Source organism: Schistocerca nitens, chromosome 2 (assembly GCF_023898315.1).
Source record: "Schistocerca nitens isolate TAMUIC-IGC-003100 chromosome 2, iqSchNite1.1, whole genome shotgun sequence".
NCBI lineage: Eukaryota > Metazoa > Arthropoda > Insecta > Orthoptera > Acrididae > Schistocerca > Schistocerca nitens.
Window position 1 is genome coordinate 810,014,210 of NC_064615.1, and position 22,982 is coordinate 810,037,191.

The 22,982-nt window shown below is 39.0% G+C and overlaps 1 protein-coding gene across 1 annotated transcript in view; it reads right to left on the bottom strand.

Moving 5' to 3' along the window:
• The window catches only part of LOC126237073 (bifunctional peptidase and arginyl-hydroxylase JMJD5), a 107,719-nt gene that overhangs the window by 22,115 nt on the left and 62,622 nt on the right, over positions 1 to 22,982 (bottom strand). The window contains exons 3-4 of the mRNA XM_049946868.1: positions 10,115 to 10,283; positions 7,845 to 8,009 (exon numbers count right to left, since the gene is read on the bottom strand). Coding sequence (XP_049802825.1) covers positions 7,845 to 8,009; positions 10,115 to 10,283 — 334 coding nt within the window. The remainder of the gene's footprint in view (positions 1 to 7,844; positions 8,010 to 10,114; positions 10,284 to 22,982) is intronic.

Genomic DNA, 22,982 nt, shown 5'->3' on the forward strand with positions numbered 1-22,982 from the left:
TCAATATGGCCAATTCTACATTCTGAATTTTTTCCTACCTGTGAGAAGGTATGGTTGCTAATAGGAATTTTCACATGCAGTATTCTCTTCACTATAAGAATAATAAAAATATAAACATTTTGCCATGTATTGTTTCGTGTTTGCTGCTATCTCATTTAAATCCTGTCTGCCTAATAAACTACAAAACTAGAGTGAGACAACAGCAGACGCGGAAGAATATACATATCATGTCATGTTTATATTCGTATTATTCTTATTCCTAATAGTGATACAGTCAGAAATGAAGCACGGCAATTGACTAGATTTTTAAATCTAAGATGACTAATTTCTGTGCAGAATTTGATGTACTAAAGAAGCGGCCACAAAGATTTTCAAACGGAGAAACATTTTCGCATAACTCTCATTCAGAACATGTTTTATCATACGCAGTCTATTATTTGGTTCATAAACACGCACTATCAGAATGCGACAAACAATGCATGACACACTACAGTAATGCATTTTCAGCTTAGAGTGACGTAAACACCTATAACAAAGAAAACAGTGCTTATCAGATCAAAGAAAAATAAGCAATCAGTTCAAACCAGACAAAGCACGTGAAAAAGGAAGGGTACCCGTATAAATACGGTTGGTGCGCCTGACGCATAGCAATGGCTACCTGGTAAAGCTTAACTGCTAAGCTTACGACTCGAACCAAACTATTGTAGCTGTATCGTCATTCATTCGACCTAAAATGTGTCATATTACAATAGACCAACTTTGTTTCGATTTGGAGATGCGGCCTAAAACTTTTCTCCCCCCTTGAATTTCGAGTCTCAAATTCCAGGTGCGGCTTAGATTCGGGAAAATTTTTTTCCCTTTATTTCGACTACATTTGAGACTTTTGTCATCGAATTCTTTTTCGATCACATCGAATTTTGGAATTCTTTTGGAATTCTGTACCATGTAATGTACCATTCTAATGCCTGCAGGGATGGTCATTTGTAGTAAATAAATTCCCCAAGCAATAAGTTCATTAACAAGTAATTTATAACCTCACAATTATGGACAAAGAACCTGTTTCCACAAGGAGTTACAGTTTCCTTTGAAAACCTCTTAACATATGCTTGTCAACACTCCCCAGAATTAGCCCCACCTTCACCCTTATGGTAACAGTTCAATTCGCCTTTGGGTTAATTCTCTATTGCTGCAGCCTAAAAGATCACAGACATTTTCAGTTTGGATGCCTTGTTGTCTGGATTCTCCATCACTGACAAAGTTCAGGTCATCTCTGTGCCATATTTGTGTGTTTATTCAAAACTGGCCTGGGGTGTGCCACAGATTTCCTGTCTCCCAACTGCTTGCGAGTAGACGTGGTACCTCGTTTCAGTTGAACACGGGTCATTCTAGTCTCCTTATTGGCAGCCATTAAGCAGGAACTCTAGTGACTCTATGAGGCTGGGTGACTGAACCAATTAAAACAAGCACTTGAACCAGACTCCTGGTAGTAGTCAAGAAACACAATGGCTCCTTCTGACTAAGTGGTAATTTTAAATCAGAAGTCAATGCCTAGGCACGAGTAGAAACTTGCCCTGTACCACATCCAGAAGGCCACATCACAAAGCTTGTCAGAGGAGAGTATTTCTCTACAATCCACCTAGCCAACCCACATTTGCAAATACTACTGGATGAGGAGCTGAAAAACATCTTAGTTATCAACACCCCCTTCAGCTTGTACAAATACAAGCACTTTCCTTTTGGGATCTCCTTCACTATTTACTACATTAGATGATACAGTACTGAAGCACCACTTAGACAAATGCCAGTTTTTCCAGGAGCACATGGAATACCTCTGGTACTTGCTATACAAAGAAGAGATCCCACCCACTAACCACAATGTAGCAGCTATCAGCCCTCTGCACCACCCTTGAAACTTACAACAATTGTTATTTACAGCAAGACCTGCTGCAGCTTTACTGGTGACAACATGAAAAATGTTTAGTGTAGAGGGAGGAGTTGGACAGCAGGGGAACTTTTAGGTTATATTATGTTAGTGTACAGTATAGAACTGGTAGGTGAGGGGTGTTTAGGGAGTGGTTGACTGACATCTGCACAGGGTGAGAGGGCCTTGATGAGGCAATACACTTGGGTAACAGGTCAAGGATAGCGATCGCACATATACAGTTGATGGTGGTATTGCGTACACAAGGTAAAAAAGGCCAGTGCATAGGAAGAGCTGTCCTTTGTACTCAGGTGATTCATGTGAAAAAGTTTCCCACATGATTATGGCTACACAACAGGAACTAACAGACTTCGAATGCAGAATAGTAGTTGGAGCTAGATGCATGGGGCAATCCACTTCAGAAATCGTTAGGGAATTAAATATTCAGAGATCCACAGTGTCAAGAGTGCCAAGAATACCAAATATTAGGCATTACCTGTCAGTATGGACAACACATGGGCCCAATAGCCTTAATGACAGAGCAGTGCCATTTGTGTAGAGTTGTCATTGCTAACAAACAGCTCTGCAAATAACTGCAGAAATCAATGTGGGACGTACGACAAATGTATCCATCAGGACAGTGTGACATAATTTGGTGTTAACAGGCTATGCCAACAGGAGATCGACACAAGTGCCATGGCCTGCAGCGGCCCTCCTCTACTCGTGACCGTACTGTTTTGACCCTAAACGCCTGGAAAACCATGGCCTTGTCTGATGAGTCCCGATTCCAGTTGGTAAGAGCTGATAGTAGGATTCAAGTGTGGCGCAGACCTCACAAAGCCAGGGACCAAAGTTGTCAACAAGGCACTGTGCAAGCTGGTAGTGGCTCCACAATGGCGTGGGCTGTGTTTACATGGAATGAACTGGGTCTTCTGGTCCAACTGAACTGATCACTGACTGGAAATGGTTACGTACAGCTACTTGGAGACCATTTGCAGCCATTCATCGACTTCATGTTCCCAAACTATGGAAGTTTTATTGGTGATAGTGCGCTGTATCACCAGACCACAGTTGATCATGATTGGTTTATAGAACATTCTGGACAATTCAAGTGAATGATTTGGCCACCCAGTGTGCCCAACATGAATCCCATTGAACATTTATGGGAAATAATTGAGAGGTCGGTTCCTGCACGAAATCCTGCACTGCCAACACTTTTACAATTATGGGCAGCTATAGAGGTAGTGCGGCTCAGTATTTTTGAAGGGTACTTCCAACGGCTTGTTGAGTCCATGCTCACTGAGTTGGTGCACTATGCCAGGCAAAAGCAGGTCTGTATTAACATTAGGTTTTATCACCTTAGTACATTGGGAAGGTGTAGAATATGGAGTAAAATTAAATCATAACGAAGGAAGGTACAAGTCAGTTACAGTAGAAAAGGGGGAAAGTATACATGATTTGATGACAGAGGATTAAATGGGGCACGCCCAGGAGATAGTGTTCAGAAAGATGAGGTACAGGGACTAGTGGAGATTGAGAACAGAGTGGTTGCATTTACGAGGAATGAGCTATATTTCCATATACTCCAGAAAAAGGTACAAGTTATGAGAGTAGAATCGTCAAGAAATAACATTTTTTATTGTAAAATTTTTGTCTTTTGTTCAGAAGTCCTACAGCCACAAACTAACACTTCATGTTAAAAGCCTCTTCATTCAACACACATGAAATACATACAAAGCTGAACAACCCACGTCAGTGAAGAGTTCTCTTCTTAGTTGTACCTACACGAACTGTTTCTGCAAATTTAAATATTTCATGAATAGTAAGACCCAGTATCTCCCAGAAATGAAGAACTATAAATCAGAAATAAGTGCAGGATATGGGGACTGAACTGATAAGTCACATATGTCCAACCAGTGACTACGATGTTTGGCTATAGAATAATGGGATTTCTGTTTTAAAACTTTAGATTAAAAATTCATTTAGTTACTCTCATCCTCAACATACTCCCCTTGATCTATCCCCACAATGCTCCATGCAAATTCTCCATTGATGGTAACAGTGCTGGAAGTATTCCTCTGTGAGCTGCTTCACGACACCTGCCACTTTTTCTTTCACAACTTCAACGGATTGAAATCTTGCTTCTTTTAATGTAGATTTGACCTTAAAGAATATAAAGGGGTAGTGTTGATTAATAGGAGCCCAGTGAAGAGACAATTCTGTGAATATTCCCCCCCCCCCCCCCCCCCCACAGTCATTATTACTTGAAACTTCATGGCAGATTTAAACTGTGTGCCAGACTGAGACTCAAACTTGGGACATTTGCCTTTCATGGGCAAGTGCTCTACCATCGGAGCTACCCAAGCTTCACTTCCACCAGTACCTCGTCTCCTACCTTCCAAACTTCACAGAAGCTCTCCTGCAAAACTTGCAGAACTAGCACTCCTGGAAGAAAGGATATTGCAGAGACCTGACTTTGCCACAGCCTGAGTGATGTTTCTAGAATGAAATTTTCACTCTGCAGTGGTGGCAAAGGTTCCGAGTTAGTCTTGGTCTTGTGCACAGTTTTAAACTGCCAGGAAGTTTCATATCAGCAGACACTCCACTGCAGAGTGAAAATTTCATTCTGGATCATTATCAGTGTTCGAATTTGTTCATTTGAGCATTTTTGTCTTATAATGAAGTTGGGCCCATCCAATGCTTGGATTGGTGCTTAGTTACTAGGTCATAAGTGGAAAACCAAAATTTGTCACATCATCACTCTTTCCAAGAAATCAGGGTCATTTTCAGTGGTATTCAAAGTGTCAGTACAAATCTTTTCATAAGATTCTTTTATTTGATCGTGACGATTTTCAGCGCCAGTTTTGCACACACGTTTCTCATGTTAGTTCAGTTGTGTAAAATTTGCCGTGCACTGTTTGTCAATTAGTACATTTTCAGCAATTGATCAGATAATCAACTGACTGACAGATCGAATCAGATTATGTACTTTTTCAATATTTTCATCCTTTTTTTATACCGAGACATTTTCATCATCATCTCTGCCATCTTGGAAATGTTTGAACCAGTCAAAAACTCGTGTACTTGATGAACAGGCTATGCCATACATTTTTTTTTAGTGAAAGATGGCTTTGCTATACACTTTTTTAGTAAAGGTAGGTTTCAGTAGTAAGGTCAGTCCTTTATGAAATCAACCAATGGTCTTGATCTTGACATCTCAGATTTTCATAATTTTTTTGGACATTTATACTAGTAGTTAAATGAAACATTTTTGACTGTCAAGAGAGCAATGTATGATGCCTTTAATGACTACTTTAGCAGAATATTACACATGATATTTCACAGAACCCAAAGAAATTCTGGTCGTATGTAAAGGCTGTTGGTGGCACCAAAGTTAGCATCCAGTCCCTAGCGAATGAGACAGGAACTGAAATTGAGGGTAGCAGAGCAAAATCTGAAATGCTTATCTCTGATTTCAAATTGCCCTAGTTTAATCCTTGTACCACTGAAAAGATGAATGAAATAAGTATTCATGTCAGTGATGTTGAGAAACACCTGAAATTGAACAAAGCTCCAGGACCCAATGGAATCCTTGTCATATTCTATGCTGAATTTGCTGCTGAGTTTAACCACTCTTCTAACTATAAACTATCATCGATCCCTCAAACGAAAAATTTTGCCCAGTTCTTTGAAAAAAAAAAAAAAAAAGCACATGTCGCACCTGTCTACAAGAAGAATAGTAGAAGTGATCCACAAAACTACTACCCACTGTTCTTGACATCAGCTTGTTGTAGGACTTAACATATTCTGAGTTTGAACATAACGAGGCATCTCAAACAGAAAGACCTCCTCAATGCCAACCAGCATGGATTCCAAAAACATCAACCATGCGAAACCCGACTTACACTTTTCTCACACGACTTACTGAAAGCTTTGGATCAAGGCGGTCAGGTAGATGCAGAATTTCTTGAGTTCCAAAAAGCATTAGATTCACAGTATTTCTTGATTTCTGAAAAGTGTTCAATTCAGTATCACACTGATTCTTTTTGTCAAAAGCAGATTCATATCAGGTATCAAATGAAATTTGTGGCTGGACTGAGGACTTATTGGTAGAGTGAATGCAGCATGTTACGTTGGATGGAGAGTCTTAGTCAGATGTAGAAGTAACTTAGTGTGCGCCCCAGGGAAGTGTGCTGCTAATGTTGTATATCAACTACCTTGCAGACAATATCAGTAGTAAAATCACATTTTTTGCAAATGATGCAGTTATCTATAATGAAGTACTATCTGAAAGAAGCTGCATAAATATTGTCAGATCTTAAGATTTCAAAGTAGTGCAGAAATTGGCAACTTGCTTTAAATGTGCAGACATGTAAAATCTGCACGGGGAGATCTGACACCTCCAGGGGAATCAGAGGAGCTTTGTCGTGATTCTTCTTCTTTTCTTCTGCTTCTTCGTCCTTTCCTTCATAATCTTTGGGGAGCAAGGTGGCATTTAAAAGTCTATTTGCATAGAGCACTAGAACATATGAAGAGTGGACAGCCCTGGGACCCACTGGTTGTGGGTCCATTAGCCACCGTTTGGTGTTAGGACTCATGTATGGAGGTTGTCAGGGCAAGGGATTCCAAGAGACATCCCTGTACCAGTAGACACTGGTGAAGGAAAATGCTTCTCCAGCCAGCTATGGAAAGTGGTTCCCAAGGAAGAGACTGCAGGAATCACAGGACAGAAGGATGGTGTGAGAACTGGTTTTGTGGAAGGTTGAGATAGGGGCGATGGTCATACGTTACCATAATTAATGGTCATACACACACAATGCAGGAGTTCATATTTCTTACGTGCATCATTATACAACAAACATATTTGCATTCTTGGATCTTCTTTCTTGAAAACTGGGTGAACTAGAGAACTTAGAGGATGATGTTACATGCAGATGACACACAAAGGCGCATGTTTAAAGGGACTACCTTCGTGAAATGGTCGTCCACAGTTGCCACGTTCTGGGTTTGCCATGCAGCAGGATGACATATGCCCAAAGCATGAACATCTGACACACGCAATGGGACATACAGTTTCACATCACACCTGTACATCATGACCTTATCTTTCTCTACGATGGCATTCCCATCAAAGCTAAGATAAATGTGCATGTATCCATACGATTATCCTTGGGTCCTTTTTGTACATGTCTGATAAAACGTACACCTCACGGTTGGAGGTGAGTCTCTAACTCCTCGTCTATTTGGAGCATAAGATCTCTGTGGAAGATGATTCCTTGTACCACGTTCAAAGTTTTATGTGTGACAATGATCACGGAAATGTTACCTAGACAACAACATATCTGAAGGGATGTAGATTGGGCAGCAGAGGAAGTTTTAATTAATGATGACCCATTTTGCATTTTTCCCCACAAGTTCAGCTTCCCCAAATTTGTCTTCAATGTTCTTGACAAAAAATGGTTTCATTGCAGTAAAAGTATCCTCATTAGTCCAAGTCTGGCTTGTCCCTCTTCCCACAGCGTAGCCAGGGAGGGAAACATCGTGGAGTCTTATCCTCCTTCATTATAAGAATATTTCCAATATGAAGAGACTGCTGGGGCCTAGCAGCCACCAGCAGACTAAAGTTTATTAATTCACTTTATGCACGAGTCTTCCATCACGATACCACCCATTTCAAATGGGGACTCTCCTCAATGGCATCATGCAGCCACAGCAATTGTTACCTGGCAGTAAACCATTGCACAGAGCCCTGTACCCTAGCCATGATGAGCACATACCCCTTGGTTTGCGGCAGTGGGAGGCGCATTGATACCCCTCCCCTCCACACACACACACACACACACACACACACACACACACACACACACACACGAGGGCTCCAATTCTGGTCTTCACCAGTCTACGCATTTCACCCATTACTTACCTGTAATCTTAACTGGTACAAGTGGTTTAAAATACATGGCGTAGAAACTTTCAAGTGATGGACATTCCACTGTAGGTACTGGTGTACCATGAACGCCACTGATATCTGAGGCTAACAATCTCTGCCTTTTGATTTCTGATACTGCTAGAGGTTTCATATCTACATCTGAAACAAAAGTTACCACCTGTGCACAGTTACCAGAAACTTCCAGTACATGTTACAAAACTGAATAACTAAAATAAAAAAAATAATAAGAGAGAGAGAAAATCAACACTAACTGTAAATTTCAGAAACCTGAGATATACACACTGACTTATTTTATTACTTTTACACAAAATAAATGGTTATATGTTAGAATAGCAGAATGTGGAAAAGATGGATCAATGATAACTGATGTGTAATGTGATTGGAGCCTATAATTAACAAATACAATGCAAATTATTGATGGCAAATTTCCATGCAACTCTGTACACTGTCAGCTTCGTACCTGAAGAAATCCAGGGAACTTATGACTACTGAAATTAGTTTGCTCACTTTTCACTATCTCTAAAGAGTCAAACTGAACTAGTTTCCTGTAAATAATTCTTGTATAGCCGTAATCTTGATTTAAATTCTGCACTTCAGTGAAAGCAGTGATGTTACAGAAATTGTTATAGTTACAGCACAGATTGGTGATTCTGGTACTCTCGGTTCATGACTCTTCTGATAAATACAAACATTAATTCCCTTTTATAATGCTGAGACCTTTCTCTAAATGCCCAAATGAAGGCATCTTTACTTCCACTTCTGATCATAACATTAGAATTTATTTTCTGCTACCTTTTCTTTCCTGAGTATTTTGTCATTGTCCAGTGCTTGTTCAGTCTCCTTTGCATTTTTTGTACATTCTTTTTCCTGAATAAGTTTAAAACAGGAGAGAAAAAGCTGATTTACAATTCTCTCATTCATTTCACGAAATTATACAATCAAAACCTTATCTCAAACCCACAGGACATACTTCTGTTGCAACTCTTCTGAACTTTTTTCATAATCACTGCAATTTGAACCACCTCCAGGAATTATGAATATAGAAAGCATTATCAATTTTACAAGCTACTCAACTATTCTTTATGAAGTCTGCACATTACTTCCTTTCTTATTGACCATCCCTCTGATAATCTTTTCTGCCATTGCACTGTGCTCTTAACTAGACATCAAACCCACCAACAAGCAACAGTGAACTTTCCCTTCAATATATCCTCTCTTCCAGTTATCCACCAGGCCTCAATCTCCGCTAATTTCAAGTTGCCGCCACTCATACCTCACCTGTCATTCAACAACATCTTTGCCTCTGCACTTCCGCCTCGACTGACATCTCTGCCCAAGCTCTTTGCCTTTAAATATGTCTGCTTGTGTGTGTGTGTGTGTGTGTGTGTGTGTGTGTGTGTGTGTGTGTGTGTGTGTGCGCGCGCGCGAGTGTGTACCTATCCTTTTCTCCCCCCTATCCTTTTCCGCTCCCGGGATTGGAATGACTCCTTACCCTCTCCCTTAAAACCCACATCCTTTCGTCTTTCCCTCTGCTTCCCTCTTTCCTGATGAAGCAACCGTTGGTTGCGAAAGCTTGAAATTTTGTGTGTGGTGTGTGTGTGTGTGTGTGTGTGTGTGTGTGTGTGTGTGTGGTGTGTGGTGTGTGTGTGTGGTGTGTGGTGTGTGGTGTGTGTGTGTGTGTGTGTGTGTGTGTGTGTGTGTGTGTTTTTATTGTGTCTATCTACCAGCGCTTTCCCGTTTGGTAAGTCATGGAATCTTTGTTTTTAATATATTTTTCCCATGTGGAATGATGATGTGACTTACCATACGAAAGCGCTGGCAGGTCGATAGACACACAAACAAACACAATCATACACACAAAATTCAAGCTTTCGCAACCAACGGTTGCTTCATCAGGAAAGAGGGAAGGAGAGGGAAAGACGAAAGGATGTGGGTTTTAAGGGAGAGGGTAAGGAGTCATTCCAATCCCGGGAGCGGAAAGACTTACCTTAGGGAGAAAAAAGGACAGGTATACACTCGCACACACACCCATATCCAACCACACATACACAGACACACGCAGACATTTGTAAAGGCAAAGAGATTCGGCACTAAGATATAAAAGTTATAAATAAAACTAGTATAACACCAGCAATAGAAATTTTGTGTAAATACCTAAATAATATTACTTTTGGCGTCTGACAAGTACAGTAATAGATATCTAACAAAACCAAGATTTTCACAATGAGGTATTAAGTTATTACCTTTTGAAATATTTTCAGAGAGAATACGGGCAAGATCAGATAGATCAGGGGCAGGTGCTGCAAGTGGTGCTCCAAGCAGCAACCCCATGTCCAGTATCTCCATCACATTCTGATGCATTATAGTCTCTTCTGACGGCTCATCTTGCATTTCAGATAAAGAAAGTTTGACCTGGTAATATTTCAAGAGATGAGCATAGAAACAAGAGAAAAATCTCTGTAAATTTGTAATATTAATTTCGTGTGCAATGGTACAATGATAAAATGCAGATTATATGAATAATTAAAACCAGAGTATTTAAAAAATGGGAACGGTGCAAGTTTTTTCTACACCTGATCACATTTTTCTCAGTTAAACAATTTCATGTCCAATACAGTACTAATATTTCATATCTAATACACTGGTCTCCACAAATTGGGGGAAAATTAGTTAATAAGAAATAACCCAAGAAATAGCAAGCAATCCACAAGAAACATGGGAAACACCTGTACAGAGCTATTAACTGCCTCTCTGAAAGCAATACTGCTGTCACTGGTACAAGAGGAAATGCCAATTTGCTCAAATGGCATCCAGGCACCATTCGTCAGATTAACTTCAATGTTGGGCAATTTTTGGACTGGAAGCAAGACAACTCATACAATGATTTTTAAATGGTTAAATGTTCACTACAGACAGTGACAACTTCAAAAATCAGCTAAATTAACCAAGGGCTATGGAACTGATATTTGCGACCCCAGGAAGTACAAGCCTTACCTCATAGGAGCCACTGGAAAAGTCATATCAGCAAGTTCTTTGCTGAGAATGCTTCGGGGAGTTCTTGTGTATGCGAAATGGGCAGTTTAGTAGCCCTTCCAGACATGCAAATGGAAGACACTGACATATTGATATTGGCAAATTATTTGGAAATAAATATGCAATTGGTCACTTTTTTGATTTTTTGATACGATTTATTTTACCATTAACATTTTTTGACCTCCTGCAGGTTCATCATCAGGTGGATATGTCACAGAGCCATTACATCATGAATCAAGTGTAGCTAGATACTGTGGTGGTGATGGTGGCAAAAATTACAGAAACTTAGTTATTGATGGCGAAATGTTTACAGAACAGGAAGGTTGTTCCATTTTCGTTACCTACAGCACACTGCATCATGATATTCACAGTAAATCCACTCCCATAATGTACATTACCAGGTAAGACACAAAAACATACGCAGCACTTAGCAGCACTAAAGGTAAACACTTGATGTTATCACAAAGAATATGAATATGACATATCGCACTTTACTACATCATAATCTTTGGCCTGAGATGCACTGTATTACAGTATAAATTTGTAAGTACACACAATGTATTTGAGTGAATCTTGTAATATGAATTAAAATTTATACAAAAGATAAACAGAGTTAAATATGTGCTATGTGATTGAAGACTAACTGAGTTACAAAATGCCGTAATTGCTACATGAATGGAGGATATAATTTATGCAGAAGGATGAATCTATCGTATTATTATTATTATTATTATTATTATTATTGGTGTTTTGGTGCCAGAATGTCTAGGAAATTCTTGAAGAAAAAGTTCTCTATTGATTTAGTTTCTTTGTTAAGGACTTTTTGAGGTGATTTTAGCTTATGAATAAAAATCTCTAATTGTTCAAAGAGATCTATCTGCAGCACTTTTTCAGCCATTTGTAGCACAGCATGACGAGTAATAAGTGAGCTGGGCTTATTTAACTTTTTGAGTTGGAGGGCATCCATATGTTATTTGTGGTGGGTTGCAAAACTTCTTGCTATTTGCCCTATATAGAAGCAAGAACAGGAGCAAGAGTTTGTATGACAATCCAGCAGATTTATTATTATGAACAATTTTATTTTGTAGTTCGTCAGTATGGAAGGATGTGGTCTGCAAAGATTTGCAAGTTAAAATGACACACTGCCAGGAATGGAAGATTGGTAAATTTTGTCATTTCTTTCTTAGCTTGTCATGTTGGTGGTGGATTTTTTCAACTAAGGTGTTTATTATGGTGGTGTTATGTCCATTATTTTGGACTACAGGTTTAATCACATTCATTTACTTAAAGGCATCTGCTTCACTGATGGGAACGCAAAACACATGGTTTACAGGTGACCTGAAGAAAGTGGTTTTATATTGGTTTGGGTGGTTTGAGGTATTGTTAATGGCAATATCAGTGGTAATGTGTTTTCTATATATTTAGAAGGCATCAAGAAGAAGATCAATGGCCAGTTAGCCTTAACTATATGAAGATGGTATCTGTTCTTTCTCCTGCGCTGTGTGCACACGCATTGCCCTTATGGGACTCTGTAAGATTATCTGCTGCGATTAATGAGTGTAATCGGCAGGGGCACTACGAATGTAGTGTGTAGACATTAAGTTGGGAATGTGGGTTTCATGGGAAGCATGCAAGGGATAAATCCATGCAGTCGCACTATCCTCTGTGCTCTCGGTGGCTCAAATGGCTAGAGCACCTGCCATGCAAGTGGGAGATCCCGGGGTTGAGTCCTGGTCGGGGCCCACATTTTCAACTGCCCACATTGATGTATATCAACACCTGTCGACAGCTTGGGGTCTTGATTTAATTATCATTTCATAGTTAATCATGATGACCAGGAAGGAGGTTGTAGGTTTGGAATCCACCGGACGTTGCAAAAGGTAGTGTTCAATAGTGGCAAGGCCATCACCAGGCACTTCAAAAGGTAGTGTTCAATAGTGGCAAGGCCATGGAAATTAGGGATGTTAGTGTAAAGGGAGGTGGTATTAACAGTGATGGGCAGGGCGCCATGTGGTAAAGGGACAGGAACTGTGGAGTGTCAGTGGAGGAAATTGCTGGTATTCTTCATACAGCAGGGTAGGCTGCAGGTAATAGACTGAAGGTGTTGATCTATGAGAACAGAGATTCTCTCAGTGGGTACATGGTAAATGGCCACAATTGGGCACCCTGGGTGGTTGGCTTTAGAAGGTAGGGGAGTGGGGAGTGGTAGGGGTGGAGAGAGAGAGAGAGAGAGAGAGAGAGAGAGAGAGAGGGGGGGGGGGGAGGTTTTGGGATAGGCATAACAATTTGAGGAGACACTGGAGATCCTGCTGGACTTCTGGAATGGAGTCACTGTGGCAGGGTTTGTAGACAGATGAATCTGCCAGGTAATTGTTGTGGTTCAAAACAAGTGTGTGTGTGTGTGTGTGTGTGTGTGTGTGTGTGTGTGTGTGTGTGTGTTCCAGAAGAAGGTCTTTTGGCCAAAAGCTTACTTATTTAGCCGTCTTTTCGTTGTGCCAGTCTGCTACTCTGGCATCTCCACTATATGGTGGGTAGCAATCTATCCTTTTCATTATATTGTCATTATTTGGAAGATATGCTTGTTATAGTAACTGTAAATAGCCTAATCAAGGAAATTAATTCCTTCGGCAGTCTGATGTTCAACTGTGAATCTGATATTTGGGTCCATTTTATTCATTTAATCTGCTAGGATATTTAGTTATTTTTTGGACCATTGAACAAGATTATGCCATGCACATATCTTTTATAACACATAATTTTGTCAGTAATTTGTGGGTGAGAAAAGAAGCTTTCTTGTTACAGGTTACATGTAAATATGTCAGCAAGAAAGCCTGCCTCCAAGGCTGCTACCTACTGCTAGACCATTGCTTTGCGTATAAAATTTGTCCCTGTATGAAAAATAGTTATGCAAGGGGGTAAATCAAGCCACATCATGAGCTTATAAATTTCTGTACTGCTTAGCTTTCTGTATTTGATTAAATTCTTTAGTATTATTAAGAGAGTGCCTTCCCAGGGGATATTTGTGTAGTAGTTTAATATCTCAGAGGAGGCAAATGTTCCTACGTCTGGCACTATTGGATCCTTAATATTTGAACTAACTCAAAATTTTTGGCAACTGAAAAGCTATTCTCAAAAGAGTGCATATTTATTCCAAAATAAATAACCGATTTCAATCACAGTTGCACTTGGTTATCCAAACTGATACACTGAAATTACCACAACCTCGCAGGATAAAATGACAAATTAACACCTACAGGAACAAAAAGGTTACCGTATTTTATGGACTATTATACGCACTTTTTTCATTTGAAAAATCGCCTTCAAAACTCAGGTGCATCTTTTACTTTAAATTAATACAAAAATGTCCAGTGCAATTTAAAATTCCCGCCAGTCTTAAAAATGGCCATATACTTGGCACCGCACAAAACCTCTCTATATCTGACAACACTGAAATAAACCAGCAGCAGCAGTGCACCGATGTGATGAACATTAGTTACGGAGATTCACAAGCTTGTTAACACTGTCTCCCTCACAACCTGCCATCACAAACCCATAACATTGTCTAGCCTATGATGCATCATTGCAGTCTACACTGCCAGTCAACTTTAATTGAAAGTGATTTGTGTTATCAGTGACAGTACAATATTTTTGTAATAGAAAAAAAAAAAAAGGCATTATATGATGCGGACTACAAACTGAAAACAATAGCATATACAGAAGAACAAGGAAACAGAGCTGCTGAGCGACATTTCAACTCTCCACCAACAGATAAAAACCATTTTTGATTGACGGGCTAGTAATGAATTGAAAAAAAATGATGACTAAATGTGTAAATAGAGAACTGAATGTAAAATGACCAAAACTAGAGGAAGATGTATTGAACTGCATTCAAGGACGCCGTCAAAACAGCATTGGCATAAATACAAAAATGATTCAAATACATGCTCACGAGCTAGCACTACAGTCAAATGTATCAGACTTTAAGGTTGGAGCTGATTGGTGCTGTAGGTTTATGAAGCATCGTCGACTTAGCATGAGAACCAAAACCAAAATATCTCAGAAAATGGCACAAGAATATGAAGAGAAAATATTATCTTTCGATCACTTTACTATTCAACATCAAAAGAAAACCACTGCGGAACTAAGCTTAATAGTGAATATGAATGAAACTCCTCTGACACTGGATGTACTGAATAACAAAACTATTGTCAAGAAATGTCAAACAGTAATTATAAAAACAAGTGGGCATTAAAAAATGCACTGTTGTCCTTTTATGTTGCGTTGATGGTACTAAATTTAATCCAATGATCATTTTCAAATGCAAAACAATGCCAAAATCTTCTGAAATACCATCAGATGGTGATGTTCACATATATGACAAGGCTTGGATGGATGAGGCTGGTATGAAATTATGGATTAACAGAGTGTGGGAGAAAAGGAAAGGTGCTTTATTGAAGAAGATTTCTCCTATTGAGCTAGATCAGTTTAGCACTAGTTTGAGACAGAGCTTTCTGCTATTCCAGGACAACTTGCTTCACAATTGCAACATCTTCATGTCTTAATAAATAAACCAATCAAAGTGTATTTGAGAGAGGAATGAAACAAACACATGATGGATGAAACTCAACATGAATTCATGCCGAATGGAGCTTTAAAATGACCTACAATCAAACAAGTGTTTCAGTGGATAAAACAGTCATGGTCTAGAGTGAGAAGATATTATTGCTAAATTTTTCAAGAAGAGTGGTATTAGTAACACTCTTGATGGCAGGAAAGACCATCTTATATACAAAGGGGACAATGATGACAACAAGAAGAAGAAGAAGAAGGAGGAGGAGGAGGAGGAGGAGGAGGAAGATGAAGGGGAGGAAGGGGAGGAAGTGGAAGAGGAGGAGGTTCAGATGACTATTTTCAAGGATTTTATAAAGATCAGTTCGATTTTATAAACAATTTTTTTTTTTTGGTCTGGCTTTGCAACCTACAATAAAAATGGTGAAAAGTTATTTTAAAAATGCTGAAAAATAAAGGTGCATCTTACAGTCTGTAGCATCTTTTAGTCCGTAAAGTATGGTAACTGATTAAATCCATCCAAATCATGATTTAACAAGAACTGAGGAACAAAGTAATTCCATATTACACTAATGTAAAGATCAATAACAGCAGCATGTCAGCACATAAAGCCAAAAGAAACTGCGAAATTTTCTGGCTAAAATCTGAAATCAGAATGCTCTATAAGCAGACAGACTCATTAATTAAACAGCTTTATGAGTTGCATTTTGAACTATGTTATGTCATGGATCCAAGTCACCTTACACAAATTCTGACAATGCTGACACAGGGGTGAATAAATTAAAACTAGAAATAAATCCAAGCAAAAGAGGTAAGTTTCAGATCTGATCTCTAACAAAACAAAAAACTAATCTACAGACCTTGTGTGTACATCACATACAGTAACGTAACAGACATTGGGAATCCTGCAAATAAATTTTGCGAGCCTTGCTTACTAATAAACCTTCAAGGAGCAAATAAGAAAACATTAGACATTCACACACCATAATTCAGGTTACCCCCTCATGAACCATGGACCTTGCCGTTGGTGGGGAGGTTTGCGTGCCTCAACGATACAGATAACCATACCGCAGGTGCAACCACAACGGTGGGGTATCTGTTGAGAGGCCAGACAAAAGTGTAGTTCGTGAAGAGGGGCAGCAGCCTTTTCAGTAGTTGCAGGGGCTACAGTCTGGATGATTGATTGATCTGGCCTTGTAACACTAACCAAAACGGCCTTGCTGTGCTGGCACTGTGAACGGCTGAAAGCAAGGGGAAACTACAGCTGTAATTTTTCCCAAGGGCATGCAGCTTTACTGTGCGGTTAAATGATGATGGCGTCCTCTTGCGTAAAATATTCCGGGGGTAAAATAGTCCTCCATTCGGATCTCCGGGCGGGGACTACTCAGGAGGACTTTGTTATCAGGAGAAAAAAAAAAAAACTGGCATTCTACAGGTCGGAGTGTGGAATGTCAGATCCATTAATCAGGCAGGTAGATAAGAAAATTTAAAAAGGGAAATGGATAGGTTAAAGTTAGATATAGTGGGAACTAGTGAAGTTCAGTGGTAAGAGGAACAAGACTTCTAGTCAGGCGAATACAGGGTTATAAATACAAAATCAAATAGGGGTAATGCAGGAGTAGGTTTAATAATGAATAAAAAAATAGGAATGCGAGTAAGCTACTACAAACAGTGTAGTGAATGCATTATTGTGGCCAAGATAGATATGAAGCCCACGCCTACCACAGTAGTACAAGTCTATATGCCGACTAGCTCCGCAGTGACAAAGAGATAAAGAGATGGATGAAATGTATGATGAGATAAGAGAAATTATTCAGACAGTGAAGGGCGACAAAAATTTAACAGTCATGGGTGACTGGAATTCGATAGTAGTAAAGGAAGAGAAGGAAACATAGTAGTTGAATATGGGATTGGGGTAAGGAATGAAAGAGGAAGCCACCTGGTAGAATTTTGCACAGAGCACAACTTAATCACAGCTAACACTTAGTTCAAGAATCATGAAAGAAGGTTGTATACATGGAAGAAGCCTGGAGATACTGGAAGGTTTCAGATAGATTATATAATGGTAAGACAAGAGATTCAGGAACCAGGTTTTAAATTGTAAGACATTTCCAGGGGCAGATGTGGACTGACGCAATCTATTGGTTATGAACTGTAGATTGAAACTAAAGAAACTGCAAAAAGGTGGGAATTTAAGGAGATGGGATCTTGATAAACTGACAGAACCAGAGGTTGTAGAGAGTTTCCGGGAGAGCATTAGGGAACAACTGACAAGAATGGGGGAAAGAAATACAGTAGAAGACGAATGGGTAGCTTCGAGAGATGAAATACTGAAGGTAGCGGAGGATCAAGTAGGTAAAAAGACGAGGGCTAATAGAAATCATTGGGTAACAGAAGAGATACTGAATTTAATTGATGAAAGGAGAAAATATAAAAATGCTGTAAATGAAGCAGGCAAAAAGGAATACAGTCTCAAAAATGAGATCGACAGGCAGTGCAAAATGGCTAAGCAGGGTGGCTAGAGGACAAATGTAAGGATGTAGAGACGTATATCACAAGGGGTAAGATAGATACTGCCTACAGGAAAATTAAAGAGACCTTTGGAGAAAAGAGAAGCACTTGCATGAATATCAAGAGCTCAGATGGAAACCCAGTTCTAAGCAAAGAAGGTGGAAGGAGTATATAGAAGGTCTATACAAGGGTGATGTTCTTGAGGACAATATTATGGAAATGGAAGAGGATGTGGATGAAGATGAAATGGGAGATATGATACTGTGTGAAGAGTTTGACAGAGCACTGAAAGACCTGAGTCGAAACAAGGCCCCGGGAGTAGACAACATTCCATTAGAACTACTGACAGCCTTGGGAGAGCCATTCCTGACAAAACTCTACCATCTGGTGAGCAAGAGGTATGAGACAGGTGAAATACCCTCAAACTTCAAGAAGAATATAATAATTCAAATCCCAAAGAAAGCAGGTGTTGACAGATGCGAAAATTACCAAACTATCAGTTTAATAAGCCACGACTGCAAAATACTAACACGAATTCCTTACAGATGAATGGAAAAACTGATAGAAGCCAACCTCGGGGTAGGCTAGGTGGTAGTGTGAGGTAATCTGATGAACATTCACTAGTTGACACACAGATACAGAATTCATACCAAGTTTCAAGTAAAGACACTTCAACCATAAAATATTTATCAGTAAATTGTAGAAGTATTTGAAACAAAGTTCCTATTTACTGAACTCCAGGAAATCTGTCACACTCAAATCATTCTCGGGACAGAGAGCTGGCTGAAACCAAAAGTAGAAAGCACTGAAATATTTAGTGAGTCATGGAAAGCATCAAAGACAGATTACCTACAACAGAAAGGGAAGAGTTCACTTCAGTCAACAAAAATAATGTGTCTATCAAGGTCAAAACCGAGTCCGACTCAAATTAGCTGAAACATTTAACACGTCTAGGAGACACCAAATTACTTGTCTTATGTTTCTACTGGTCACCCAATTCTGCCATGATAGTTTTAAAGTCATTCAAAAGAAGTCTACAATCAGTAGTGTAGAATAACCAAACGGTGCTTGTTAGTTGGAGGCACCTTTAGCCTACTGAGTATACACTAGGGTGTCTATGGATTCATTGGAGGGGGTACAGAATGGTAGTCTTTAAACATTTCCAAAAACTGTCTGGACCACCTAGTTCAACAGCCCACACATGCAATGAAAATATTTTAGACCTCTTAGCTATAAACAGGCCTATCAATGGTGCCAGTACGGAGACAAGGATTACTGATTATGTTATCATCGCAACAATGATCACTACGGTTAATAAATCAATCAAAATGGCTAGGAGAGCATTTTTGATAGATATAACACAAACAGTTGCTAACATCCCACTTAGACAATGAATGGACATCATTTAGTTCCAGTATGATTGAAGTAGATAATATGGACTATGGGCAAATTTTAAATGGATTGCAAATCACAATCTGGAGACGTGCTGAGTTAAGTGGATTAAGAACAGCAAAGACACACTGGTTCAACAACAGAATTCAGAAAATGCTAAGGAAACAAAGGGTGTTGCACTCTCAGTTCAAAATAGAATGCACAAAAGATGACATGCAAAAATTAGCCGAGATTCGTGCATCTGTAAAAGATCAAAGTGCGAAGCAACAACACCTACCAGCATCATACTTCAGCAAAGGATCTAGCTGAGAACTAAATAAAATTATGGTTCTTCATAAAATCACTAAGCAAGTTGAAGGCTCCTATCCAGTCAGGTGTTCACCAATCTTTTGTGGCAACAGAAGACAGCAGAAGCAAAGCTGAACTTTTAACTTTAGTTTATAATAAATCTTTCACATAGGAGGATCATACAAATATACCATTGTTTAATCATTGCACGAAAGTATGGAGGACATAGTAATATGCATCCCTGGTGTAGATAAACAACTGAAAGAACTAAAGAACTGAAAATAAATCAGACATTAGAACTGGATGGAATCCCAATTCAGTTTTATGAAGAGTACTCTACAGTATTGACGTCTTACTTAGCTTCCAATTATTGCAAATCTCTCTCAGTGCGAAGACCTCGGCGAGTTGAAGGAAGAGCAGGTGACTGTCTTTAATGTATCCTCAGAATATACAAAAGTTCCTTGGGGTGGAAAAGCTTCTGTCTACAAATCAGCACAATTTTAGAAAGCATTGCTTTTGCTAAACTCAGCTTGTCCGTTTTTCCACTAATATGCTGATAACTAGGGATGAAGGGCAACAGGCAAATCCCATATTTCTATACTTCCATAAAGTGTTTGACATGGTGCCACATCAGACTGTTAAAGATACGGTATATGGAATAGGTTCCCAGAAAAGTGAATGGCTCAAAGGCTTCTTTAGTAACAGAACCCAGTATGTTGTCCTCCATGGCAAGTATTCATCAGAGACAAGGGAATCGTCAGGAATGCCAAGGGAAGACTGACAGGACCACTATTATCTTCTAGATACATAAATGATAGGATGGATGGGGTGAATAGCAATCTGCAGCTATTTGCTGATTATGCTGAAAGAAAGGTGTCATCACACACAGACTGTCAGACAGTACAAGATGTCTTCATCAAAATTTGTAATCGGTCTGATATATAGCTCTAAATGTAGAAAAATGTCAGTTAATGAAGATGAGAGGGAAAAACAAACCCCTAATGTTGGGATACAGCATTAGCAGCGTGCTACTAAACAGACTGATTACACATCAAGGCACAAGGTCACGAAGCAATATGAAGTGGAACAAGCATGTAAGAATTGTAGCGGTGAAGGCAAGTAGTTGACTTTGGTTTACTGGGAAAATTTTAGGAAAGTGTTGTTCATCTGTAAAGGCTACCACATACAGAACACTAGCACAATCCATTCTTGAGTACGGTTAGAGTGTCTGTGATCCCATAACACTAGATTAAAGGAAGACATTGAAACAATTCAGAGGTGGACCACGAGATTTGTTACCAGAGGGTTTGATCAACACGAAAGTATTACAGAGATGTTTTGCTGACAACGTACATTTTGTCTAAGGAACACAAGAGAAATTAGGGCTTTTACGGAGGCATACAGGTAGTTATTTTTCCCTCACTATCTGCAAGTGGAACAAGAAGAGAAATGATTAGTAGTGGTACAATATACCCCTGCACCACACTTTGTAAAGTTGGGTTGTGGAATATGTATGCAGAAGTAAATCAGAACTGCTACTGTTCCATTCACATATGGACAGCAGATAGAATGACTGCATGAACGACTCATTGCAAGTTGTATTTGGTATAAACTTGTCTTTGTGATCCCTACGTACTTGCAACTTTGTTAAGTAAGCTTTCACGGAACAACACACACCTATCTTTAAGTGTCTGCCATTTCGATTTCTTCAGGGTCTCCATGACACACTCACATGGGTCAAAAAACCATCTGTGACCATTAAAGCTGCCCTTCTTTGTGTATGTGCAACATCCCCTGTTAATCCTATATGGTGTGAGTCCTACACATTTGAGCAATATTTTAGGATGGATTGCGTAAGTATTTTGTAAGCAATCACCTTTGTTGATGGATTGCATTTTCACAGTACCCAACTAATAACTAAAATTCTGCCACCTTTCTTACCTATGAACAAGAGTTGTATGGTCTCCCTACATAGGTCAGGTGTGTACTAAACATCAGAGGCAGTTACCCAAGTAGCTGACTGTCTTTGGATGCACATAAGGTTTCTTTTTATATAAGGTGACTCTCCCAATGCGGGTAATGACAGCTATATGAAACCCAGACATATCAGTGTAAGATCTAAAGAAATACCTCCTGCAGATGAGAGTATTAAAAGCCTAGTGGTAAACTGTCTAAGTACTCACAACAAAGTGCCAGAATTTGAAGCACTCCTAAAAAGCACTGAGGCTCTCATAACATTAGGCACAGAAAGCTGGTTAGAAACTGAAGTTGACAGTAGTGAGACCTTTGGTAAAAAGTTAAGTGTATACCAAAAGGATAGGGAAACAGGAAATGGAGATAGTGTATTTGTCACAGCACATATGAAACTCAATTCCACAGAGAGAAATTTAAGCGGCATGAGAGTTTGGACAAGACTCATAACGAGAGACCCCAGGAAGGGGGGGGGATTGGGTTTTTGAAACTATCCATAGTGATGTAGGGCAGGGTCCAAGGTATCACATCCTGCAGCCATTCACTCTAGTGGGCCCTTATTTTCAAGCAATCAACAGGAAAAAAATTAGAAAATCTCAATTCTGAGTGATGTTGCAGAGCCTTAAAATTGGCAGTTGTACATTTAGTGGTATTGAAGCGTAGTGGTTAGTGTACGAGCCTGATGTACAGAAGGTTATGGAATCTGTTCTCGTCAACTGCATCAAAATTTTTATCCAATTAATTGGTTCAAACATAATTTTTAAATAATTTACAACCATTTGTAATGTTACTTTAACCATTGAATTAACTTTTATTTTTTCACCTGGGATCTTCGAGCTTGTGATCTAATTATTTTTTGTATTAATTTTGATTTAATTTCTTCAGTTTGATCATTTTATATTTTTGTCCATTCATTATTTCTGTTCCTCATTTTGTGCACTTATTTATAATCTCTTCTCTTGCTTAAATTTTCATATGTGTTATTTTGTTAATATTGAGACAGGAATTTGTGTTTTATGTGATTGTATGATGATTCATCATCCAAAAAAGTACATCTGGTACATAAAAAACAGTTTTTAACCACCACTAAATGGCTAATATAAATAGATTAATTCATCTTGTTTTTAACTGATACCATTTTTAAACATTTAATTACTGTGATAGATAAATAAAAACAAGTAAAGTCAAATATTCAAAGATTCCAAAAGAAAACTATGATAAGAAGAAAAAAATAAGGGCAAATGAAAGTTAATATAATGATTAAAATGACACGCAAATGATTAGAAATTTAAAAAATACAGTTAAATCAATTAAATGAATAAAAATATTGATCAGTCAATACGATAA